Source organism: Drosophila suzukii, assembly GCF_043229965.1.
Source record: "Drosophila suzukii chromosome 2 unlocalized genomic scaffold, CBGP_Dsuzu_IsoJpt1.0 scf_2c, whole genome shotgun sequence".
NCBI classification, from domain to species: domain Eukaryota; kingdom Metazoa; phylum Arthropoda; class Insecta; order Diptera; family Drosophilidae; genus Drosophila; species Drosophila suzukii.
The window spans coordinates 11419471-11442973 of NW_027255896.1; the positions used below are offsets into that span (position 1 = coordinate 11419471).

Sequence of the window (23503 nt, forward strand, 5' to 3'; positions counted from 1 at the left end):
GGGTCCTCTACCAACTCGACGTCGCTGTCGGAGCTGATGACCGACTCGGGGACGCCCCGCCCGGAGATCCGCCGCGAGGTTCGGGTAGGCCGGGCTATCGACCATCCTTGCCCCGGCCTAGATCCTCCGGACGGCTGGTGGGCAGCCATCATTTTGCGCGCTTCGCTCCTTGTTATGCCTGTGCTCATGATGCACGTTGATTTTGATTGTTCATCTGAAGCCTGGCCTCCCTTCAACGACACCTCGGTTCCGAGCCTACCTCTTTGCTCAATCCCGTTAATTCCTTCGGCCTCTCCTTCTTACTACCCAGATCTACGGTACAGCTCTCTGCCCTGTGCCGTCTTCCCCCTTCCTTCGGCAGACTTTTGATACGTGTTTTTTCTTTCCTCCGATCAGTGCCAATCGAGACCTTAGACGCTCAGGTTTGCTCCCTTTGTGTAGTATCCTTTAGGCATCTTTGGATGTATCCTTTGACTCTTTTCGTAGTATCCTTTGGGCATCCTTGGAGGTATCCTTGGACTCCTTTCGTAGCATCCTGTGGGCATCCTTGGAGACATTCTTGGACTCCTTTCGTAGTATCCTTTGGGCATCCTTGGAGGTATCCTTTGACTCTTTTCGTAGTATCCTTTGGGCATCCTTGGAGGTATCCTTGGACTTCTTTCGTAGCATCCTGTGGGCATCCTTGGAGGCATCCTTGGACTCCTTTCGTAGTATCCTTTGGGCATCCTTGGAGGTATCCTTGGACTCCTTTCGTAGCATCCTGTGGGCATCCTTGGAGGTATCCTTGTACTTTCAATGTTGTTTTTCGTCTGTTGTGTCTGCTTGCTGTGTTTTCCGTTAGTTGCTGTTTCAGCTCGCTTACGTGGATGGTCCGCTCTTTCTTTGTGTTTATGTGTCGAATTTTGCAGATTACTGGTGACGAAAAACCCCTGGCCCCCTCCGTCGTATCTTGGGGCCAATTTTGCTGCGAACCCCTCGGCCGCTTTTGATAAGTGTTGTTCCTTGGGCCACACGACGTCATCCACCTTTGGCGTCCATTGCCTCCTTCTTAGGTCATAATGCCAGCCTGGTCCTGGGATGCTTTCTCCAGGTTCCGCCTTACAATCTCGAAGATTTCTCTGAGTTTGTTTGCTTTCTCCTCCGGGGTCTCTGTCAGTCGTCCGGTCCCTACGGTTTCTCTGTCGTATAGGGCGCTCGGTAGTCTTGGTTCTCTGCCTTGGGTAATGAACGACGGTGTGTAACCTGTGGATTCTGAAACGCCCGTGTGTACTGCCAGCATGATTTCCGGCCATTTTTCGTCCCAGTCTCTTTGGTTCCGCCCTGCGAACTGCGCTATCATTGTTTTCACCGTCCTATTGGCTCTCTCAGTCGGGTTCTCCTGTGGCGTGTATGGAGCTGTGAACTGTTGCTTGGCTCCCATTTCGGCCAGGAAACTCTTCAAAATTTTACTGGCAAACTGGACTCTGTTGTCCGTTATGACTATTTTGGGGACCCCGTACCTCGCGATTATGCGTTCTTTAAAAGCTTTCTTTAGGGATTCGGAAGTCGCGCTTCGCAGCGGCACCAACTCAGTCCACTTGGAGAACCGATCTATCAATACCAGCAGCATTTGGTTGCCGTGCTTGGAACGCGGCAGGGGTCCGACGAAGTCCGCACACACCGTAGCCCATGGTTCCTCTGGCACCTGCGTCAGCATTTTCCCAGCCATTTGCATCTGATTCGGCTTGAATCTCATGCATGTTTCGCATCCTCGCACGTGGGCTCGGGCGTCTCTGTGCATTCCTGGCCAGTAATACCGGGCTGCCAGACGTGCTATTGTCTTCCGGCTTCCTACATGGCCAGCCGCCGGGCTGGGCGCTCGGTAGTCTTGGTTCTCTGCCTTGGGTAATGAACGACGGTGTGTAACCTGTGGATTCTGAAACGCTCGTGCTTACTGCCAGCATGATTTCCGGCCATTTTTCGTCCCAGTCTCTTTGGTTCTGCCCTGCGAACTGCGCTATCATTGTTTTCACCGTCCTATTGGATCTCTCAGTTGGGTTCTCCTGTGGGGTGTATGGAGCTGTGAAGTGTTGCTTGGCTCCCATTTCGGCCAGGAAACTCTTGAAAATTTTGCTGGTAAACTGGACTCCGTTGTCCGTTATGACTATTTTGGGGACCCCATACCTCGCAATTATGCGTTCTTTAAAAGCTTTCTTTAGGGATTCGGCCGTCGCGCTTCGCAGCGGCACCAACTCAGTCCACTTGGAGAACCGGTTTATCAATACCAGCAGCATTTGGTTGCCGTGCTTGGAACGCGGCAGGGGTCCGACGAAGTCCGCACACACCGTAGCCCATGGTTCCTTTGGCACCTGCGTCAGCATTTTCCCAGCCATTTGCATCTGATTCAGCTTGAATCTCATGCATGTCTCGCATCCTCGCACGTGGGCTCGGGCGTCTCTGTACATTCCTGGCCAGTAATACCGGGCTGCCAGACGTGCTATTGTCTTCCGACTTCCTACATGGCCAGCCGCCGGTGAGTCGTGGTTCTCCTTCAGCACCGTTTCCCGTAGAGCTTTCGGAACCCACATCTTCCATGTTGCGACATCTTCGCTGCCCGCTATATGAGAGAGTCCAGCTGCATGCTGCAAAAGCTTCCGCCGCCGACGTCTCCTTGATCCCTCGAAGTGTTTCCGGCAGTGGCTGCCTTGACAAAGCGTCTGCCCCCACGTTAAGTTGTCCTTTCCTGTACGCTATTTCGAAGTCGTACTGCTGCAACTCCAGGGCCCATCAGGCGATCCTCCCTGAAGGGCTTTCTATGCTGTTGAGCCACTTCAGCGCCATGTAGTCGGTTACTACTTTAAAGTGGTAACCTTCCAGGTACGGCTTGAGCTTTCGGATCGCCCAGACGATTGCCAAGCACTCCTTCTCGCGCCGTTGATCGTTCGGCTTGAGTAAGAGATTACCTTTTCGCCTCGTTCAGGTTCCTGGGTCAAGATTGCCCTGTTGCCGTAGTCGCTCGCGTCAGTTTGCAAGATGAATGGTTTGTCGAAATCCGGGCATGCCAGTACGGGGTCTGCGACGAGTCTTGCCTTCACCTCTTCGAACGCCGTCTGATGTTCCTTTGTCCATACCCACTTATTGCCCTTGCGTAGCAGATCGTTGAGAGGTTTGACTATTTTTGCGAAGTCAGGTACAAACCGGCGGTACCATGATGCTACGCCTAGGTACTGTCGGAGCTCTCTTACTGTGGATGGTGGTTCTAGTTTGGCGATGGCTGCTACCTTTTCCGGATCCGTGCCTATTCCCTCGCTAGTCACTCGATGACCAAGATATAACAGCTCTTTCCTGAAAAATTGGCACTTCTCCGGGTTTAGCCTCAGATTTGCCTCCTTAAGCCGTCGGAACACTTCCTTTAGGTTGGCCTTGTGTTCTTCCAGCGAACGCCCGATCACTATGATGTCATCCTGGTAAGCAAATGCGTGTGGCGACATTTCGGGACCGATCACCCGGTCCAGCACCCGTTGAAAGGTCGCAGACGCCGAATGAAGTCCGAATGGCATTACTCTCCATTGGAATAAGCCTTTCCACGGCACTGTAAACGCCGTATACTGCCTGCTGTCTGCTTTCAGTGGGATTTGCCAGTACCCATCTTTTAGGTCCAAGCTGCTGATGTACCGTGCTTCCCTCAGTTGGTCGAGAATATAATTTATTCGGGGCATCGGGTAGGCATCATTTATAGACTTGACGTTGATTTGCCTAAAGTCGACGCATAGTCTCTATTTGCCCGTCTTTTTGTTAACCATCACGATGGGTATGGGCATCGGGTAGTCATCCTTTATAGACTTGGCGTTGATTTGCCTAAAGTCGACGCATATTCTCTATTTGCCCGTCTTTTTTTTAACCATCACGATGTATGGGCTTGTTGAGTGTTCTATGTATCCCATTTGGAGAAGCTCGTCCACCTTCGCATTGATCTCCCCTTGAACTTTCGGATTCTTGGGGTAGTATCGCTTCTTTATTGGTTTGTCGTCTTTCATCGTGATCTGATGCTCTGCCATGTTTGACGCTCCCTTCATGCTGCTGAAACTCGATGCTCTGCTTCCAGAAATTTCGTCGTGTCGTCATCTTCGCTTGCCCGTTTTACGACTGACACCGATAGCTTCTCCTCGAGCCATCCCTTGTGTCGATTCCTGGCCAGTATTATCACTTCGTGTCCAGCGCACTTAATCTCGGTACCGACTTGTGTTAGAAAGTTCCATCCCAACACTAATGAATCCACTACCCCTGGTGGTATCAGCAGGCTCATGCTCTGTCGCTTGTTCCCGAACGCGATTTCCACCTCCAGCTGCTCATCGATTCCGCCACATCTTCCGTCTGCCAACCTAACTTGCCGTCGTATCCTCGTAATCTTTCCGAGGGCAGCCACGTCGTCCGCCAGCTCTTTGCTTATAAAGCTTGCTGTTGCTCCGCTCCTTTTCGAGTTCTTCATACTCGTCTGCTAATATCATCAGCGTGTCCAGGTCCGACACTTTGTATGCCCTTAGGAAGATCCTTAGACTTGATGATCCTTAGAGTCTCTTTAGTGGAATAATTAAGTGTCCTTACCATCGTCTGCATGTCGATCATGTAGTCTTTGAACGACTCGCTGAAGCCCTGCTTCCGTTGCCTGACCTGATCCGCCAGCCTGGTGAAGAAGTCTCTCGGTAGAAAGTATGTGTGGAAACTATCTATGAACTCCGCCCATGTTTTCCATTGTTTGTTGTTGGCCATAAACCACTTCAGGGCCCTTCCTTTCAGCAATTCAGGCATCCCTCGGGGAATCATGTCTAACTCCAAGCCGTATGTGTTGGCGGACCATTCCACCTGTTCCAGGAACTCGAACGGTTTTTCCGCTCCGTCGAACCTGAACGACCATTCGCGGACCTGTTTAGCGATCCTTGCATAGTCTAACTGACTAGGTCTCGAGATTAGCGCTGTTATTTTCCTGTCTTGGCTTGATTCTCTCCTGTTTGCCTCCTTTTGTAGATTGTCAACGCTCAGGCTTGCCACTAAGTTGTCCCCTTCGGCGTTTGTTAACGTGATGCTGTGGCCGGCTTTGTCGTGGTATGTGGCTTCCAAATCGGCCCAGATGTCAACGAGTTGTGGGTCATTATCCGTTTCTGAGTAATACTCGGATAATGCTTTTCTCATGTCCTCTAATCTGCCGTTCAGGGTGACATTAAGCCTCTGTGCGACATTGGCGAAGTCCTCCTTTTTAAGCCGGTAGATCCACTTCTTCCCCATTCTGTTTAAATTGCTTTCACTGCTGGGACAATCACGTTGGGCGCCAGATGTAACGAACTGATTTTTGTAGTCTGCTCGCTACGAGATTTGTGCGGCTAGCTCAGTATATTGTGTGTTCGTCCCACCAAATTTATATTATCGTGACCGCCCAGTAGCTCAGTAAGAAAGCACAGAATTCACGGGTTCGTATTGGGTTTATTGCGGGTATATTATTACAAATGTCTCGGTAGCTTGGTTGGCCTTGACTCGTCGCTTGTGACCTTCGGTGCTTCCGACGGTCCTGATTGACTCGACGACCTCTCGCCTTGATGACTCGGTGCTCCAGTCCTGTAGCTCCCTGATCCTCGCAGCTCCCTGAAGACGCTCGCTCGCTGCTCGCTCCTCACTCGTGACTTGGTGACTGCGGGTAACGACTCGGACTCGCGAGGGGGATCAGCCGTACGGGCTTAGGGAAGCGTCACCGTTCTCAGACTAGGGTGAACAGAAGCTGCGCTCTCCATGATCGCTCCTGTCTCCGCCTGTCCCTTGCTCTGTCCCGGATGGTCCCACTGGGGTTTCAGCTCAGCCCGCGCGGACAGTCAAGGCGGAACGCCAGGAAGCTGCCTCGCGCTTTACTTCGCTTCCTCGCCTAGTGTAAACGAACGTTCCACCCTAGCCTCACCCTTTTGCTTTTGGTCCGGGACGTTTCCGCGTGGCTTTTGGTACTCGGGGTTTGGGCACGCCGCTCCGGGACCTCGCAAGTTGAATCCGTACGGCTCTCCTGGACAATTCTACTCGAGACCGTACCGATCGACCGCTCTCCCTTCTGGCTTGTTATATTTGGGGTTCGGGCACGCCGCTCCGGGACCTCGCAAGTCGAATCTGAAGGGGCTCTCCTGGACAATTCCACTCGAGACCGTACCGATCGGCCGCTCTCCCTTCTGGCTTGTTATACTCTCTCCAAGCGTAACGCCAGGACATTGTAGACAAGGTTAATCAACCGCCTTGACCTAGCCGTGTGATGCCCTCTGGACTCAGCTACCTGCGTCTCAATTCGGAGATTCCTGGTATCCCAATCCCGAACGTCTCGACGTAGCAATCTTGCTCCTTGTAGGCTCCCACGGCTCTGCTTCTCTGGCGACTCGACTTGTTGTTGCTCCCTTGTAGATTATCTGGTCGTTTGATTGTTTACTTTGGTATCTAAGTGATCTTGACGGTTTGACTCCTTGTGATCGACTGATCCAGCTGCCAGCGCTCTGCGGCCTTATATAGGGCCTCCGGGAACTGTTACTTCCCTATTGCGCATGGCCCGCTGAATCTCTCCACTCCGGGTCCAAAGTCCGTGCCTCCTGGTTGACCCACTTGTCCTTCACGTACCGCTTTCAATCGATACTCCGCCCACTGCTGCCGACCCGCTGATTCCCGTGATGCTGGCGGCACGCCTGTGTGCCGCTCCACTGCCGAGTTGTGGCACTTCTTCTCCCGGTCCAAAGTTCACGGGAGAGTCCAAAGTCCGGTGGAGTCCCGTTATCCGCTTTTGCACACGGCACTCTTGCCTTGCCCGCGAAGTCTCCATTCTCTCTCGATCTCCATCCTTGGTCTCCAATCTCTCTCGTTCTCCATCCTTGGTCTCCAAACTCTCCTGGCCGCACCGTTACTACGCGAATTCGCCGCGTATCTGGTAAGCGGCCGGCCATCTGCTGCTGCTTCTATTTGTGGGGAGTTATTCAACTCCTCACAACTGCCAATACCATTTCGTGGCTGCACCTGCCAACAGAAGATGGAATTCACGATAGCCTTGTTGGCGGCTGAGGTCATATAATTCTTGCAATCGCTCCACGCGGAACAGGAAACTTTCAACTGTCATGCCGCGACAGCTTCCATCGAACTTTAGGTTCCACCTGTCTAATCTGACATCTTTTGGTCATGGCCCCTGAAATGATGAGTTCCGATCGATCTCTGGATGCAATTGGTGACTCGACTCCCTCTCGTTTGTTCTGGTTTACCTGTGTAACGGAGTATCAACCTGCCTGGGTGTTCTTAGCCGGTGCATCTGGCTATTGAGCATGTCCTGCATTACCGGTTCAAGAGGCGGAGTCTCTTGATATCTCAAGAAGCTGTCCGTGGGATTCGGAACAGCTCGTGGCGGCGAAGGCAGTCCCTTCTGTTCGGGTCTCCTGGATGTCGGAGACTGCAACGCTGTTATTTGTGATGTGCTCTCCAGACTAAATCAGGACGCATCTCGGCGGGAACCCAGAGCTTCCATGCTTGGGATTCATCCACAGCGTCGTTTAGGCAGAATCCCATCCGTTTATATACATAGCCTTCTGATGTTTGAAGGTCTGGACTTTTACCTAAATTTTCGTCCACCGCCTGCACTACGTTGACATACTCCGATGACTGGAACGCTGTCGAATCGAAGTTGACGTGTATGTCCAGTTCTTCCGCACCAGCCTTCTGCAGCTCGTCCATATGAACTCGTGAGAGAGCATCTGGGACTACATTTGGTGACCCTTTCCTGTGTTCTATGGTGAAGTCAAACGCTTGTAGCTTCAGACTCCATCGCGCAAGTCTGCCTGATAAATCTTTCTGACTCATCAGCCATTTTAGACTACCGTGGTCAGTGATCACTTTGAAGGGCATTCCGCTGAGCTTTGTTCAATTTGGCTGACATCTAGGCAATTGGATATTCTCCACCCTCGTCATCGGTTTGGAACAACCTCCAGTACCAGCCAGTCATTCCCAGGAACCTCCGCATCTGTTTGGCGGAGCTAGGCTGGGGAAATTCCTGGATAGATTGTATTTTCGCATCATCCGTTCGGATGCATCCTCCCCCAACTACGTATCCTAAATATCTTGCCTGGCTGTAGCAAAACTTGCTCTTGTCTACATTTATTGTAAGCTCTGCCCGCTGTAAGCAGGCACTGACCTGGCTCAACATATCAATGTGGGCTTCAAACGTAGGTGAACAGACCAGTAAGTCATCCAGATACTCAAATACATTTTCGGCACATTCGCTGCGCGGCATTGCACAAGCCGAACGGCATGACTGTAAACTGATACAGTGGCCTGCCGGGCACTGTAAACGCGGTTTTCTCTCTACTTTTGGTTTCGAGAGGTACTTGCCAAAAGGCGTATTTTAAGTCAATTGGGGAAATGTAATACGTTTCCTGCAGTCGACTCAACAGACCCTCGATATGTGGTAGTGGATACGCATCTTTGATCGTCCGGGAATTTACTTTACGTGCGTCGAGGCAAGGGCGATTTTTCGGCCCTTTTCCACCAGGTTTACTGGTGAACTCCAGCTACTATTGCTCTCTTCGATCACGCCTAGACCTAACATGCGATCTAGTTCGGCATACACCAGCTATTGTTTAGCTGGGGATATCGGGTCCTCGTTGGTCACTTTAATTATATGTTTCTCAAAGCTGGTCATTCCTAATCCTTTTTCTAGACAAGAAGGGTATGTGTCTATCACTTGCTGCAGCTTACAACGTTGTTCTGGGGTAAGCTTGTTTGGGCTATAGGCGGTCTCGAACTTGAGCGTCTCCGGTCATAAAGTCGAAATCCGGTGTTGTTTCAACGGCGGCAGCCTCGCGTCCACCTTTACCGAGAAATGTGAGGCCGAACGTATCCCAGAAATTAATTCCGAAACAAAATCGTTGTGTCAGACCTCGCACTATCAAAAACTCTAAGTCCTTGGTTTCTCTTTCCCATTCCACAGGTAACGTTATGGCTCCGGTTACTTGGGTCTCACCACCGCCGGCTGTGCGTACACATTCTTCACTTAGCTTCTTTATGGGCCTCGTCCGGTTTTTTAAGAAAGCGTGCGCTCCTCTGCCAATACAGTTCGCACCGGCGCCTGTGTCCAGTAATGCCAGTATTTCTACTCCATCGACCTTCGTTTTAGCAAAGAAACGGTTGTCGTTTTGCACGCTCACCACCGTGTCCACCACCTTTTGCCTAAGCCGGCGATAATCTGCTCGGGCATCATATAATTCTAGTATTTTCCGTGTTGTTCGTGTCTCGCTGTCTGCATTTTCCGAGCCAGTGAAGATTCGTTCACGAGCAAGTTCGTACTCCCTCTCTCGTTGTTCTAGGCTCTTATGGGGAGAGATTTGGTTGGGCTTCGGTGTTCTTACCGGAAAGGGTTGGTCCTGGTCCGCCCGGCTATCCCGGTCTTGCCTGACGGACTCCGCGCAAAAGCCGCTGGGCATCTGCATCCGTCCCGACTTTCTCGCAGAACCCTCAAGTGGCTTCGTGGAATTTAATCGAAGGATGCTTCCGTAGAAGTCTGCTCCCTTTCCACACTTATAACACACCAGCGCGTGTAATGGGCCTCAGCATCCTTGTCCATCCTCATAACGCCCTCGTGAGTCTTTCCGCTGCCGGTTAAATTCTTCCGCCGTGACCGCGTCCGGTAAGTCCTCCAGGGTCTGGAGTTCCTCTATTTCGTTGACCGCCGCATGTTTCTTCCTGTGTTTCTCAACCAGCGATCAACTCGGAGACCCTCTCTTTTGAGCTCCGCTAATGAGGTTATATGTAAGTTATGCATGTCTGAGACATAACCGCTAAAGGTTTCGTGTGGCCCTTGCTTGCGTTCCATTAATTCCTTGACTTTCATAAGGTCACTTCCGGTAGTGGAAAATGCCCGTCTCATTTCCTGGGTCAATGAGCAGTAGTCAAAATCGTAATCTTCTGCCTTGTCCTCCATTAACTGACAAATGCCTAGTACGTTGTGGGGCGTCGGCTTCGCGTTTCCTGTCAGTTCCCCCATCCCCATTCTGTCCTGGATCGACAAACGAATGCGTTACCGTAATGCTTGCGCTCCTGCTCTTTCTGGACTCGTACCTATCAAACGACCTGACAAATCCCTAGTAGCCAGAAAGCACCTATAAATTGTATTTACGTTAATTTCAAAAAATTTACGGTCGGCACTTAGTTGTAGGTGTAATATTATAAAAAGGGTTCCTCATAATTCTTGGTTTAAGGAGATTCCGGTATATTTTTCCATGAACAAAACAGAGAACTTCTAAGATTAAAAACATTTCAAAGTCCGACCGCTATTCTGCGACAAAGTTCTGATTGAGAGGCCTCTCAACACTGACAGTCACAGAAGTTGGGGACTTTAAAGTTATTAGTAGAAAGACAAAATAAATAAGTATGCGCATATTTAAAATTATTAAGCTCTCTGCTCTATCAAACAGTCAAACTACTCATGGCAAATAAAGATGAAAGTTATGCCATCCCTAGGTACATCACTTCCGATATCGCAGGTACCGAGATTGTGGACCCTGGTAAAATTCCTCAAAGAATATGAAATATCCTAGCGTTGGGCGCCAATTCTGTTACGGGGGCTCATTAGTGCCCGAGTCCTGACAGGAACCTGGGTCGAGGGAGAGGCGTCCAATATTCAGGCACCATTTGCCGGCATAAGCTACGTCGTCTTCGGGTCGTGGGATCTTGGTAAGGCTCTCTCCTCTCCAACATAACAAGAATAAATATTTAAAGTGCCTGGAAAATAATATTAGTCATAAAGTTCGTCAGTCATCAGTCCACACTGCCCAACAAGCTTAGCTGTCGCTTGATCGCAATACGATCGGGCTGTGTTTTGGCCATATTCCCTCCCCTTCACACATTCGTATGCCAATGGAGCGTCGCGGGCCGCGCAATACGATCCCCTATTGTCAAGGTTGTCCGTCAAAAGTAATGTCATTGTTCTTGACCTACTCCACTTCTCGCGTCAGCACACCCCCCTTAATAAAGCTCTAGCACTTCATGTTTTGATATTCTTTTACATTACAAATTTATTGGGCAATATTTATATCGGCGTACGCCATGGATGAGTAACATAATGTTGGCTAATTCAAATGGAAATTAAATTAATTGACAATTACTTTTGTTAGCGGAGAGTATCGAATTTACCACCCGTGAAGGTGCACACATCAGCTAAATACTGACTATTCACGACTACAAACGTCGCTCAGAGGGCTCTTGCAATTGTCATATAACTACAAGCCTGATAATCGCCGCTGAAAAAGTTTATAGTAGTCTATAAAACTGTAGGATACTTCACGAATATTTAATTATGTATGCTTATAAGAAAGGAACCGTGTCCCGACAAACTTACTCCCTCTTTAAATCCTGGGCGATGAGATTTCGACGCTCCGGATCCTGGGCTTTGGGAAAATTTTATATTGGATATATATATATTTAAATATACGTGCACCAAAATACGGCTGTTCTTAAGTTACCAATTCACTTAAACACAAATTATATATATATTATGCCAGAGGCATGCTACTTCCTCAACGGCTGGTGGAGAGATTCGTCCTCTCTAATTGTTCATTATTCGGTTGGTTTAAATATATTTTAAATGCAGTTTGAATGCTTCCAATGTTTTTTTTTGATTTTCACTTGTTATCCAATTTTATTATTTGAGGATATTGGTCTTTGGTTATGCATGAGTTCACTTTAGCTTTGGTTGGCTCGATTAACACATTTATATTGCATCACTACTTTCTCCGACGTATGCTGCTGGTCGCAACGCCTCTGAACGGATGGCTCCTACAGCTGAACAAATTTCAGCAGTATGTCGGATGTCGTCCTTATTATTGATCCTCTCCACGTTCTTTGATGACCATAGCGGCGCTGGTTCGGCACATAAGATTCTTTCGATCTGCAATTGTGTTCTCCTCAAGGACTGTTGGATATGGTGGCTGGTCCTGATGACAGAAGACTCTGTGGACGGCTGCTTCACTTCACTGCATCTGCTCGGCTTATGCTCCGATGTGGGTCACCACATTCTCCAGGGCGTGATGTTGGTCGCGGCGTCTCTGAACAAAGCGCTTGTACATCTTAACCACCTTAAGGGTCACTAGAACTAGGAGTAGTCCAACGATGAGCTTCATGGTCTTGTTGACATCTTGAATATCGTCCTTGTGGTCAACAATCTCTACGGTGTTAATCACATTGGCGGTGCTGCCGGCCACTTTGGATGTTTTGCTGCCTATCTTGGGGTCCTTAGGCCATACACTTGGTTTACTAGTTCTTTTCGTCCTTCGGAATTTGCAGGTTGACTTCCTTCAGAGTGTAGTCGATCGCAGGACCGGTAATCAGGTCGTTCTCCTGGGTGCAGTTGATCCTAGGGAAACGGTCAAGACATCCTTCTGGACACCAGCCTTCTTCTAGTCGTGGTCTGTGTTTGTGGGAGTTGTATTTTTAGACCACTGTCATGGAGATCAGAACAATTTCTGTCTGTCTTCTCTATTTGGCTGGGGTCTTTTATACCGGACTAGAGCTTTCGCTAGCCTCCCATATTGGATGAATTAACTAGGTGTTCCCACCTAGGGGTACTGTTTCTCCATTTCCCCTATCTTAGGAGTCAACGGCCGTCTGGTGCACTTTGCCACCTGGAGTACGGTTACGAGCAGGTCGATCGTGGTCGTTGTTCTGGCCACGCGACACCCGTGATTTGTCGAATTGTATTTCTGTTTTGCCCTTATCAATCTGAGTGTGGTTAGTCATTAGCGGCCCCTGCCCTCAACTTAAGACAGTTGCTTTGCCGGGGTTAATCCTTGTATGGGGGAGGGCGTACGTAACAGGCGTCTTGATTTACGAGACGCTGTATTAACGCCCTGCTCTGCTTCCCTGACTAAAAAATGTTCCCTCCGGCTACGATGACCTTCTACATTTTCTTTCCTCTTCATCTCTGCATATTCCATGTTTTCCCTATTTGCCCTATTTCTTATTAATTGATTCCTAGCCCATTGAGATGCACTACGTCTATTTAGTCGAGGCATTTTTATTAAAATATTAAAATGTCCCTAATGGAAAATATATCTTTAAAATATGAATAATAAAGTGTTAAGACTATAGGACTATTAGCTAATAAATACGTACATTTTTAAAAATGTAAAAAACCCTTTGAAAGGGCTATTTTCTTATATTTGATTTGATTTGATTGGAAAACTTGAAAATCGAAAATTTAATCGGAAAAACATTTTAAATATGAAAATTGAAATGTTTATAATTGTTAATTAAATTAGTTTAAAATGAAAAAAATTGAGAATCGGAAATTGACCAGAAAAAATTGAAAATATAAAAATAGAAATGTTTGTTATTGTTAATATAATTACTTTAAAATGGGTACTTAGCAAAGTGCGCAGCAACCAGTCATCAGCAAATCGCGGCAGCGACGTCGGCAGAAGCAGCAACAACTCGCGTCCGCGTAAAAACACAAATTTACGTTAGCTTCTTAGCAAAGGAAAAATACAAATTTACGTTAATTCTTAGCAAAGGAAAATTAATGTAATGAGATTATGTTAAATTGCTTGCAAAGCTTAACTTACGTTAAGATTATCGCTTTTAAATTGGAAGACACTTGGAAAATTCGCAAAAATCTCATTAGGCACTCGGGCAATAGTTTCGCTTACGATCGTTAGTGGTAGACTAAAGACATAACAGAAGATTTACAGCGCTGTAAAGTTTTTGCCCGCGCCCTATCTATTGTTTTAGGAATTTAAATCATACATTAACCTGATCGGAACTAGGTAAATAAACTGGTAGACTAATGAATTGGTGTTAGAGTAGAGCCAAAAAGGGTAACCAAATTAAATTGTTTATTATTCAATAGAAATAGTTAGCCGCGTACTGAGCTCTTTCTTAGCGCTAGCAGCGGTTTTCATTTGAATTTTTTTGTCCTGTTTTTGTTTCAGCCTGCGCCAAGGAAGAAATAGCAAGCCATAAAACATTCTGAAAACATTAAGCATCAACAAACAACAAAATAATAGCAATAAGTAAATTGGCCAGAGGACAGAGGGGAAAAGGACAAATAGCTTAAATTGTTAAATATTCAATAGAATAAGTTAGCCGCGCAATTTCCTCTCTCTTAGCGTTGGCAGCGCTTTACTTTCTCATTTTTTGTCACGATTTTGTTTTTGCATGCGCCGAAAAAGAGAGAGCAAAACATAACATACTAAAAACATTTATATACATGTACAATGTACATGTAAACCACCTTTAAGCGTATTGTGTATATAATGTACATAGCCTAAAAGATTTATATACGCCGCGCAGTTCAGTTTGCAACTATTTACACGCAAACATACATATGTGAATATATGTCATTATCTAGCCCTGACGTCATTAGTTTTCCTAACTCCTTGGGATGTTTGTATGAATGGGCGTGGCAAAGATTTTATGGGACAGTCAGATCAAAACACAAAATAGACTTTAAACATTTGAGTTGTTCAATGAAATACTTTGTGGAATATCTTTCATCGAAAGAGTTCGAATTCGCCGCGCAATTCAGCTTGCAACTATTTACACACACATTGTATGGCTCTGACGTCATTGCTTTTCTTTTTGTCAGGTTTGTGGGCGTGAAAGTGGGCGTGGCACACTGCCGAAATAAACTTGCGCTGCGAGTAGTATGGAAACGCGGATTCTGGGACTATTTGCATATTAACGGTCCTCGCCCCCCTACTAATTAGCATATTAATGACCCCGCTCCTCACAAATTAATATATTAATGGCCCCCGCCTTCTCATTAATGTACGCGGGTTGTGGGACAATTAGCATAACCCATAAATAACTGATTTTAAAAGGTTTAGATGCCATAAAAATGACACGGCCATATCCATAAAGAGTATACTAAATTGCCCACACCACCATGTGACTATACTGAGAAAGGTCGCAACCCCAAAACATCTAAAGATGATTGCCTTAGAGGGACATGTCCAATCATGTTTGGGAATAACGTTTCCCATGATTGTAAAACTAATTTAAAAATCAAAAGAACCACAATAAAATAAATATCACAAGATAATGATTCTCAGATGTGGAATATTTTCAAACAGACATATTTTTCGCCTCAGAACGTTTAACTGGTAAATTTTCTAAAGCTAGCTCTAATACGTCCCATACTAGGGGTTGAAATCACGACCGCCCAACAACTCAAGGAAAATATTTTCCTTTTTCCGTACCTGTAATTTTAACTCGAAATAATAGGTCAGAAGTTCATTTTGTAGCATAAAAATACATTTATTCATTTATTTTGGTATTGGTAACATGTTTTATTATATATTGAAATTTATTTTCTGGCTTCATTCCAGCAATTTGCAAAGAATTCAGGATTACAAACTGTAAAGTGTTCACCATAATTCGTAGTTTTGAGACCATGTCCACATCGATTCATGAACATAGTTTTTGTGTTTAGAAGGTATAGAAAATGTTGTTAAAAAATGTCAAAATAATGTATGCATTGTTAAGAGCACAAACCCCGCCCTTAAGGTGTGTTTCACAATAGGGAAACCGGTTTCCTTTAAACCTGTTTAATGACGGCCAGCCCATTTTCTCGATATTAATGAGCTGACGACTTTTCCACACCTTTACAAATAATTGGTTTTCCGCTTGGAATTGTCCTTAGATACTTTCGAGTTTGTGAAAAACTGTTTTCTCCATAATCCCAAAAAATTTTGTGATGTGCATTGGTTAACCAAATTGCAGTCCTTCGAGATTTTGTATTTAGCAAAGTAAAATCATTTGGTGGTTCCATTAAAAAACTATTATTCAAGTTTGGATCTTTTTCGAATACAATTCCAATTTTCTTTAGAATAAAATTATTATTATTATCAAAGAAACCTTGAACATCAATCGAAACAGTATCTTTCAACATTTTTCTAATGTTAAACAACTCGTTGTACTAGTCCGTTTTATGGGTTATATTCAACTAAACGGTCTTGTATGAGGAGACAGTAAGCTTGGGTATTTTCATGACTTGGTGTCTTCAGTTCTACTGAAATTCTCACATCAATAGGACCAGTTTTCACTGATTCGTTTTAATATGAAAGATCAACCACAATAATAGGGGCCTTCAATCTAAATTCATTTGGGGTCAAAAATGGTTGTGATTCACGATTATTGTAACTAGGTTGAGATCTTGTATACATTTCATATAGGTGAGCATACTGATTCTTACTAAAATCAACATTCAGTTTATCATATGGTTATCAATTCAAATGAACTTTCAAGTTTGATAAATTATTTGTGATAACTTCTCCATTTAGTGTAAATCCAATTATTACAAATCTTGGTTTTTTCGCGGTTAGCCGAAAATTTCTCATTGCAGCTGTGTTGACTCCCATACCCCTATTTTGGGTTAGCATATGAATACCAACTCCGGAATGCGATTGGTAGGCTTACACCACTTTTAATAATATCATACATCTTAAAGTTCGCAAAATCGGTCGGAGTTGCATGGAGAATTTTCGAGGATATGTTCGTCATTTTGAGTCGTCATCTAGCTTTCTTTGCGTCCAGACGTGCTTAAAATTCTCGCTATGTTACTTCCCCGCTGTCCCGAGTGCAAAACCGATGTTACATTGGCCCAGCTTCGCGCTTCGGACGCTGTTCGCTGCTCTTCTTTGTGCCGTCGCGCCTATCATACTTCTTGCGTAGCCCTACCGGATGATGTGCTCAAACTCTTATTAAATCCAAATATACTATGGCAATGTGATAGCTGTGTGGTTGCGAATGATTCGCATTCTAAAATAGATGAATTCGATGAAAAATTGAAAGCCCTGGAGCGCTTATATCAGGGCCTTCAAAATAAATTCATGGAGGCGTTCCCCCCTAAAGATGATGCATACCGAGGCCTACCAACGTAGCTGCAGCTCCCCTGTCATATGCGGCTGCTGCTGCTACGGCTTCCGCGGTCGTTGACCCTTCTAATCATGCTCTGGATATGGAGAGAGGAAAATTCATACAAGTTCGAAATAAGAGGAGAAGGAACAACAACAAGCCCAATAAACATGTTGTTGGAGTGGCTCCTAATGCTGAAGACCTTCATGTTTTGCCGACCAAGAAATTTTTGCATGTCGGAAAGTTTGCAACTGATACAGAGCCGAATGCTGTTTTAAAATATGTGTCCACCAAGCTTAAGGTGGATGCTAGTTCTCTCACTTGTGCAAAGCTTGTAAAAAAAGATGTCGACGTTCAAACTTTAAAATTTGTAAATTTCAAGCTTGGTATCCCTGATCAGCTTTACGATATAGTCTTCAAAAACGATTTCTGGCCGAACTCAGTTAAGGTCAAAAGATTTATTCATAGAGAGCGGGCCACTGTGGAAGGGGATGGAATTTTATCTAATTTGCCGGAGCCTGGACCAACTTCATCATCAAGTCAGCCGTCAAAAAACCCCTGGTGTTCGACGCCACTGGCGTCGATACTTTTGCGGGACATCGTCTGCAAGCCTTTCCTCATTTGTCGGAGTCATTTTCGCAACAACATCGGCAGCTGCTTGCGTTTCTCACTGCGCTCTCTTCATCTTCTGACTCTCTCCTAACGCACCATCAACAACATCAGCCGGAGCTTTTGTTGTCCACTTTGTGCGACATTCGCCGTCCGCCTGGCTTGAATATCGGCACGCTCCTCGGAATTGCGCTCACATCATTTTCCGTGGCTCTCCTGATGCTTCATCAACAACATCAGCCGGAGCTTTTGTTGTTTGCTTTGCGAGACGTTCGCAGTCCACCTGGTTCTAATATCGGCGCGCTCCTCGGAGTTGCGCTCTCATCATCTTGCGCCTCTCTCCCGTTGCACCGTCAACAACATCAGCTGGAGCTTTTGTTGTCCGCTGTGCGCGACATTCGCCGTCCGCCTGGCTCTAATATCGGCGCGCTCCTCGGAGTTGCGCTCTCATCATCTTGCGTCTCTCTCCGGAAGTACCTAGAAAATCGGGTGGATTCTTACTCTTCATCGCCTAATAGTTATGCGCTCTCCGTCTCTACCTTTCTGACGTTCGACTTTCTACAACAACTCTCTCAGAGTGCTCTCTCTGAAGGTGCTCTTTGGAGATGCTTTCGCCATCAACAACAACAATGGACTGCGGCTGCTGTAGTACGTTCTCGCTCATTATTACCAGGAGTGGATTCACCTGCGTGCAGTTACATCTTGAATGCTAATATTGACTGCCCACCTAATATTTGGAGCGCCGATCACCAGCCTATTCGTATCCGTACCACTACTTTACTGAAGGTTCTTACAAATAATTGTATTAATTATGATAAAATCCCAGCGAGGCCTCTTACGGATTCGGGCCATGATGCTGGACCAGTTATTGATAGCATGACCATGGATGACCGGATATGCGCTAACAATACAAATTTCAATATTTATTTTCAAAATATCGGTGGTATGCGTACGAAAGCTCAATCCCTTTTCCAGGCAACGTCTCATGGTGATCATGACGTCATCATTTTTGTTGAAACCTGGCTCAACATGGATTTCTTCGATAATGAATTCTTCGATACAAATCTTTATCATGTGTTCCGTAAGGATCGAGATTCCGTTAAAACACGATGCTCCAGAGGTGGCGGAGTTTTAATTGCTGTGCGGCGTGAGCTGCGTTGCATTGCTATTTGTCTCCAGAACGAGGATTCTCTGCTCGACCAACTCTGTGTATCTCTCGCTGGTCCTACGGAAACAATTTTCCTGACAGTATCATACATACCCCCAAGCAGCAGTTTTGATTTATATAAAGCGCATGTTGACAACATTGCCCACCTATACCAGGAGCTGGAAGATGGCCAATATATATGTGTTTTGGGCGACTTCAACCTATCTTCGCTCGTGTGGGCTCATGATCTTGAGTCTTCAGCAATGGTTCCCAGTAATCTGCATCTTCCCCATGAAATCTTAGTCATCGATGAGCTTCTTAGTATGGGATTAGTCCAGATTAACCATGTTTTTAATAACTTAAATAAGCTTCTAGATCTAATTTTTGTACACCCTGATTTATGCCTTACTCTATGCTGCAGCGATAATCCGCTAGCCGCGTGTGATGCTCATCACAAGCCCCTATTAATCTTAATTACTTGTTATATTTTCTCACCAAATAATACCCGCTTGCTTCTTACCTATATTAATTCTAGCAGTTTAGATTCTATCCGTAGTGATATTTCTAATATCAGATGGGCGGAAGTCCTCTCGCATGCGGATGTGAATACAACCTATGAAGTTTTTATATCTTTTCTCTCTACTATTATAGGCAGATATGCTAAAACTAGAGTTCAAAGTTCTTATAGACTACCATGGTACACACAAGGACTAAAAAAATACAAAAATCTCCGAAATAAATTCTATAAGCGCTACATAGAAAGCGGTGAAGCTGCCGACTTTGATCGGTACAAACAACATAAGCGTGAGTTTGAGTTCCTCAATAAATTCTTATACAGCCAATATATTGCTGATATAGAGTATAAACTAATTACCAATCCTAAGTCATTCTGGCACTTTATCAATTCTAAACGTACAACCTCCTACTTTCCTTCCCATATGTCATATGAAAGTCTTTCAGCTTCTTCTGATATTGGGGTCGCTAATCTATTTGCTAAGTACTTTGTATCTAACTTTGAACCGAGCTCGCTGTGGAATGACGATGATTCACTCGGTGCCATTGCCACGATGCTAAATATTGGGTGCTTAGATGTTACTGATTTGGACTGTCATATGGCGGCTGAGAGTTTTAACGACTCAGGAAAATTAGACTGCGATGGCCTTTCTCCATTTATTTTGAAAAACTGTATAGGTGTTCTTTGTGAGCCCCTAAAAATGATCTTCAACAAGTCTCTTTCCACTGGCGTATTAGATGGAAACTTGCCACAGTTTCTCCTATATTCAAGTCTGGTTACAAAAACATTGTTTCAAATTATAGGCCAATCGCAAAGCTAAGTAATGTTTCAAAAATGTTTGAACGAATTGTAGCTAAGCAGCTAACTTTTCTTGCTGGTCGGATCATCAGTCCTAACCAACATGGTTTTATGCCTGGAAGGTCAACTACCACTAACTTAGCTACGTTTAATCTTTTTTGCATCCACTCGTTTATCAGTCATCATCAAGTTGATGTAGTCTACACCGACTTCGCCAAAGCATTTGACAAAGTCTCCCATAATGCTTTATTGGCAAAATTGCAGAAATTGGGATTTCATTCATCAATATTAAATTGGTTTAAATCTTATTTAGATGGGCGGATTTATAGAGTAGAGTGCAATGGTGTTTTCTCAAACCCGTATGTGGCTACTTCTGGCCTTCCTCAGGGAAGTGCATTGGGTCCTCTTCTATTCATCATCTTCATTAATGATTTAAGCTATTGCATAACAAATTCTGAATTCCTGTTGTTTGCGGACGATCTTAAAATATTTAGGTCTGTGAATTCAATCTCCGATAGTGAACTTCTTCAAAATGACCTAGTAAAAGTGGGAAATTGGTGTTCTCGTAATAAGTTGCCTCTGAACGTGGCAAAATGTTTCTACGTTAGGTACAGCAAACTATTAATTAATGTCCTTAGCTCTTATTCCATTAGTTCCCATGTTCTTTCCTTAAGAAATGAATCACTGGACCTAGGAGTTATGTTTGATACCAAATTTACTTTCATGGATCACATAAACTACATAATTCCAAAGGCATACGCTATGTATGGTTTTGTAAAACGAAATTTCACGCAATTTAAAGATCCGTACACGAAACTAAGCCTATTTTCTTCGTTCATTAGGTCCAGATTGGAATATGCTTCGTTTGTCTGGAGTCCGACTGGAACTACACACATCAATCGTATTGAGCGTGTTCAAAAAAAATTCCTATCTTTTGCCCTTCTTTCTCTAAACTTTAATGACCCGGTTCCCTCTTACTCTGCGAAATGTCGTCTTGTGCACCTTTCTTCCCTACAAGATCGTAGAACAACTAGCGCACTAGTTTTTATTTGTGACCTGCTGTCCTCCAAAATAGACTGCCCTGCATTGCTGAGTAGCATAGGCTTTTCCGTACCTGGTAGGTCTTTAAGGTCATTTGAACCTTTTTTTATTCCGGCATATAGAGCTAACTATGCTTTTAATGAGCCTCTGTGTAGAGCCTTGTTCTACTGGAACAAACTTCCATCTCACATGCGGCTGGACCCATGCTCCCCTAGGGAATTAATTAAGAAAACCCTTTACAATTACCTTTCGTCCCTTAGTATTTAGTTTAGTAATAGACAAGTAGCCAGTTAAGGTACCAACTGTTGGCGAAATAAATAAATAAATTTCCAGTTTTAAAGTTTGTTCATTTCTGCTTTGTTCTAACACATCGCCAAGATTCTTAGTTAGCATCAACACTAGTTCCTGTTTACATCTTAACAAAACTTTTTTATAATCCTCAGCAAATCTCAACAAAATGGGGTCCCGTAGAAATTTCGTCTCCACTGCTCCATCCAGAATTTAATAGATTTTGACTTTGAAGAGTATCCAGAGATATAAAATATTTTAGGGTAGTACACGTTGTATTTAGTTGTTACCTAGCAGTATTTCGATGCTTACTTTCTCTTTAGTCTTGTTTTTGGGGTGGTTACTTTGTGTATGGTACCTGTAAAGTACTTGCTTTTGGATGATTACTTTTTGTATAGTATTTGTAAAGTACTTGGTTTTAGATGGTAACTAACTGTTAACAAGTGTTATGAGTTGTTATAATTTCTGGTTAAGAAGTATCAAAGCATACAAACCAACTTACCGTGAACTATAATTACCTGACCATCATTAAAGTCACATGCCCAAGACCTAAGGAGCAGGCCGTCTGATAAGATCATACATCTCAAGACCATTGATAAGGGATGATGTTCCGACCGTGCACCAACTCGCAAGTAGCCGACGACCTCATTGAACAAAATACTTTCCCTTCATCCGTACTTGTAGTTTTAATTACAGTCAGAAAGAAATTTTGTAGGATCATTTAATATTATTTTATTTATTTTATTATTGTAAACATATTTCATTTAATTCATAATTAAATATATATTATATATATTTTTATATAATTAATTTTCTGACTCCTCCTTCTGTAAGAAATATATGGGCTGTTAACCTTCGTTCCAAACGCATATTTTCGCTTGGTTCCCATAGATAGATGTAAAATTGTTCTCACAATTTAATATTTCTCAGATGTTGAATTATTTTTAAAGCATTCATTTGTTCAGTCATCAATTTTATATTATTTTGTTTATTTTATTATTGTAAACATAATTCTTTTAATTCATAAATAAATATATATTATATATATTTTAAATATTTAATTTTCTGACTCCTAACTCTGTAAGAAATATATGGGTTGTTAACCTTCGTTCCAAACGCATATTTTCGCTTGGTTCCCATAGATAGATGTAAAATAATTCTTACAATTTAATGTTTCTCAGATGTTGGATTATTCTCAAACCATTCATTTGTTCAGTCAGAAACAAATGTTATAGGATCATTTAATATTATTTTATTATTGTAAACATAATTCATTTAATTCATAAATAAATATATATTACATATATTTTAAATATTTAATTTTCTGACTCCGCCCTCTGTAAGAAATATATGGGTTGTTAACCTTCGTTCCAAACGTATATTTTCGCTTGTAAAATAACTCTTACAACTTAATGTTTCTCAGATGTTGGATTATTCTTAAACCATTCATTTGTTCAGTCAGAAACAAATTTTATAGGATCATTTAATATTATGTTATTATTGTAAGCATATTTCATTTAATTCATAATTAAATATATATTATATATATTTTTATATAATTAATTCTCTGACTCTTCCCTCTGTAAGAAATATATGGGTTGTTAACCTTCGTTCCAAACGCATATTTTCGCTTGGTTCCCATAGATAGATGTAAAATAATTCTTACAATTTAATGTTTCTCAGATGTTGGATTATTCTTAAACCATTCATTTGTTCAGTCAGAAACAAATGTTATAGGATCTGTACGCCGGGGGGTAGCGGGGTACCGTGGTGGCGCTGATGGAATGGCGTGGGAGGCGACGGCGGGAAAGTGGCGGCGTCGGCGGGCTGCTGCGCTGGGCTTCGGCGGGTTGCTGCTGGTGCGGTTTGCTGCTGGTGCTGCGGAAGCTGTAGGAGAGAAACCACACGAACGCGTATTGCCCCTTGATCGAAAAGAAGTACTCGAGAAAAAGTTAACTTGGAAAGTAGGCGGGGGTGCGAACGCGGTTTATTTCAGTTGAACTCCAGAATCGAACTAACTAAGTCTAAGCTCCGCTCTGCGCTCCAAAGCGCATCGGAGACTTAATGGAGGGAGCTAGGAACAGCGCAGGAGAGCGGGAGCGCGAGAGAGCGGGAGCGCGAGAGAGCGGGAGCGCGAGAGAGCGGTAGAGCGGTGCAGCTGGTGCAGCTGGATAGCGGGGCCAGTCCAGATTCGCCGGACAGTGGGCCTGAACATTCCGCCC

General features: G+C 44.5%; 1 protein-coding gene across 1 annotated transcript; it reads right to left on the bottom strand.

The window, feature by feature from the left end:
* Window positions 1-447: 447 nt before the first annotated feature.
* Window positions 448-5169, bottom strand: LOC139354297 (cylicin-1-like). The gene is made up of 3 exons (XM_070998517.1): window positions 4754-5169; window positions 4471-4645; window positions 448-789 (listed from the first exon to the last, which is right to left on the bottom strand). The coding sequence occupies exons 1-3, from the start codon at window positions 5167-5169 to the stop codon at window positions 448-450; spliced, it is 933 nt and encodes a 310-aa protein (XP_070854618.1).
* Window positions 5170-23503: the final 18334 nt, after the last annotated feature.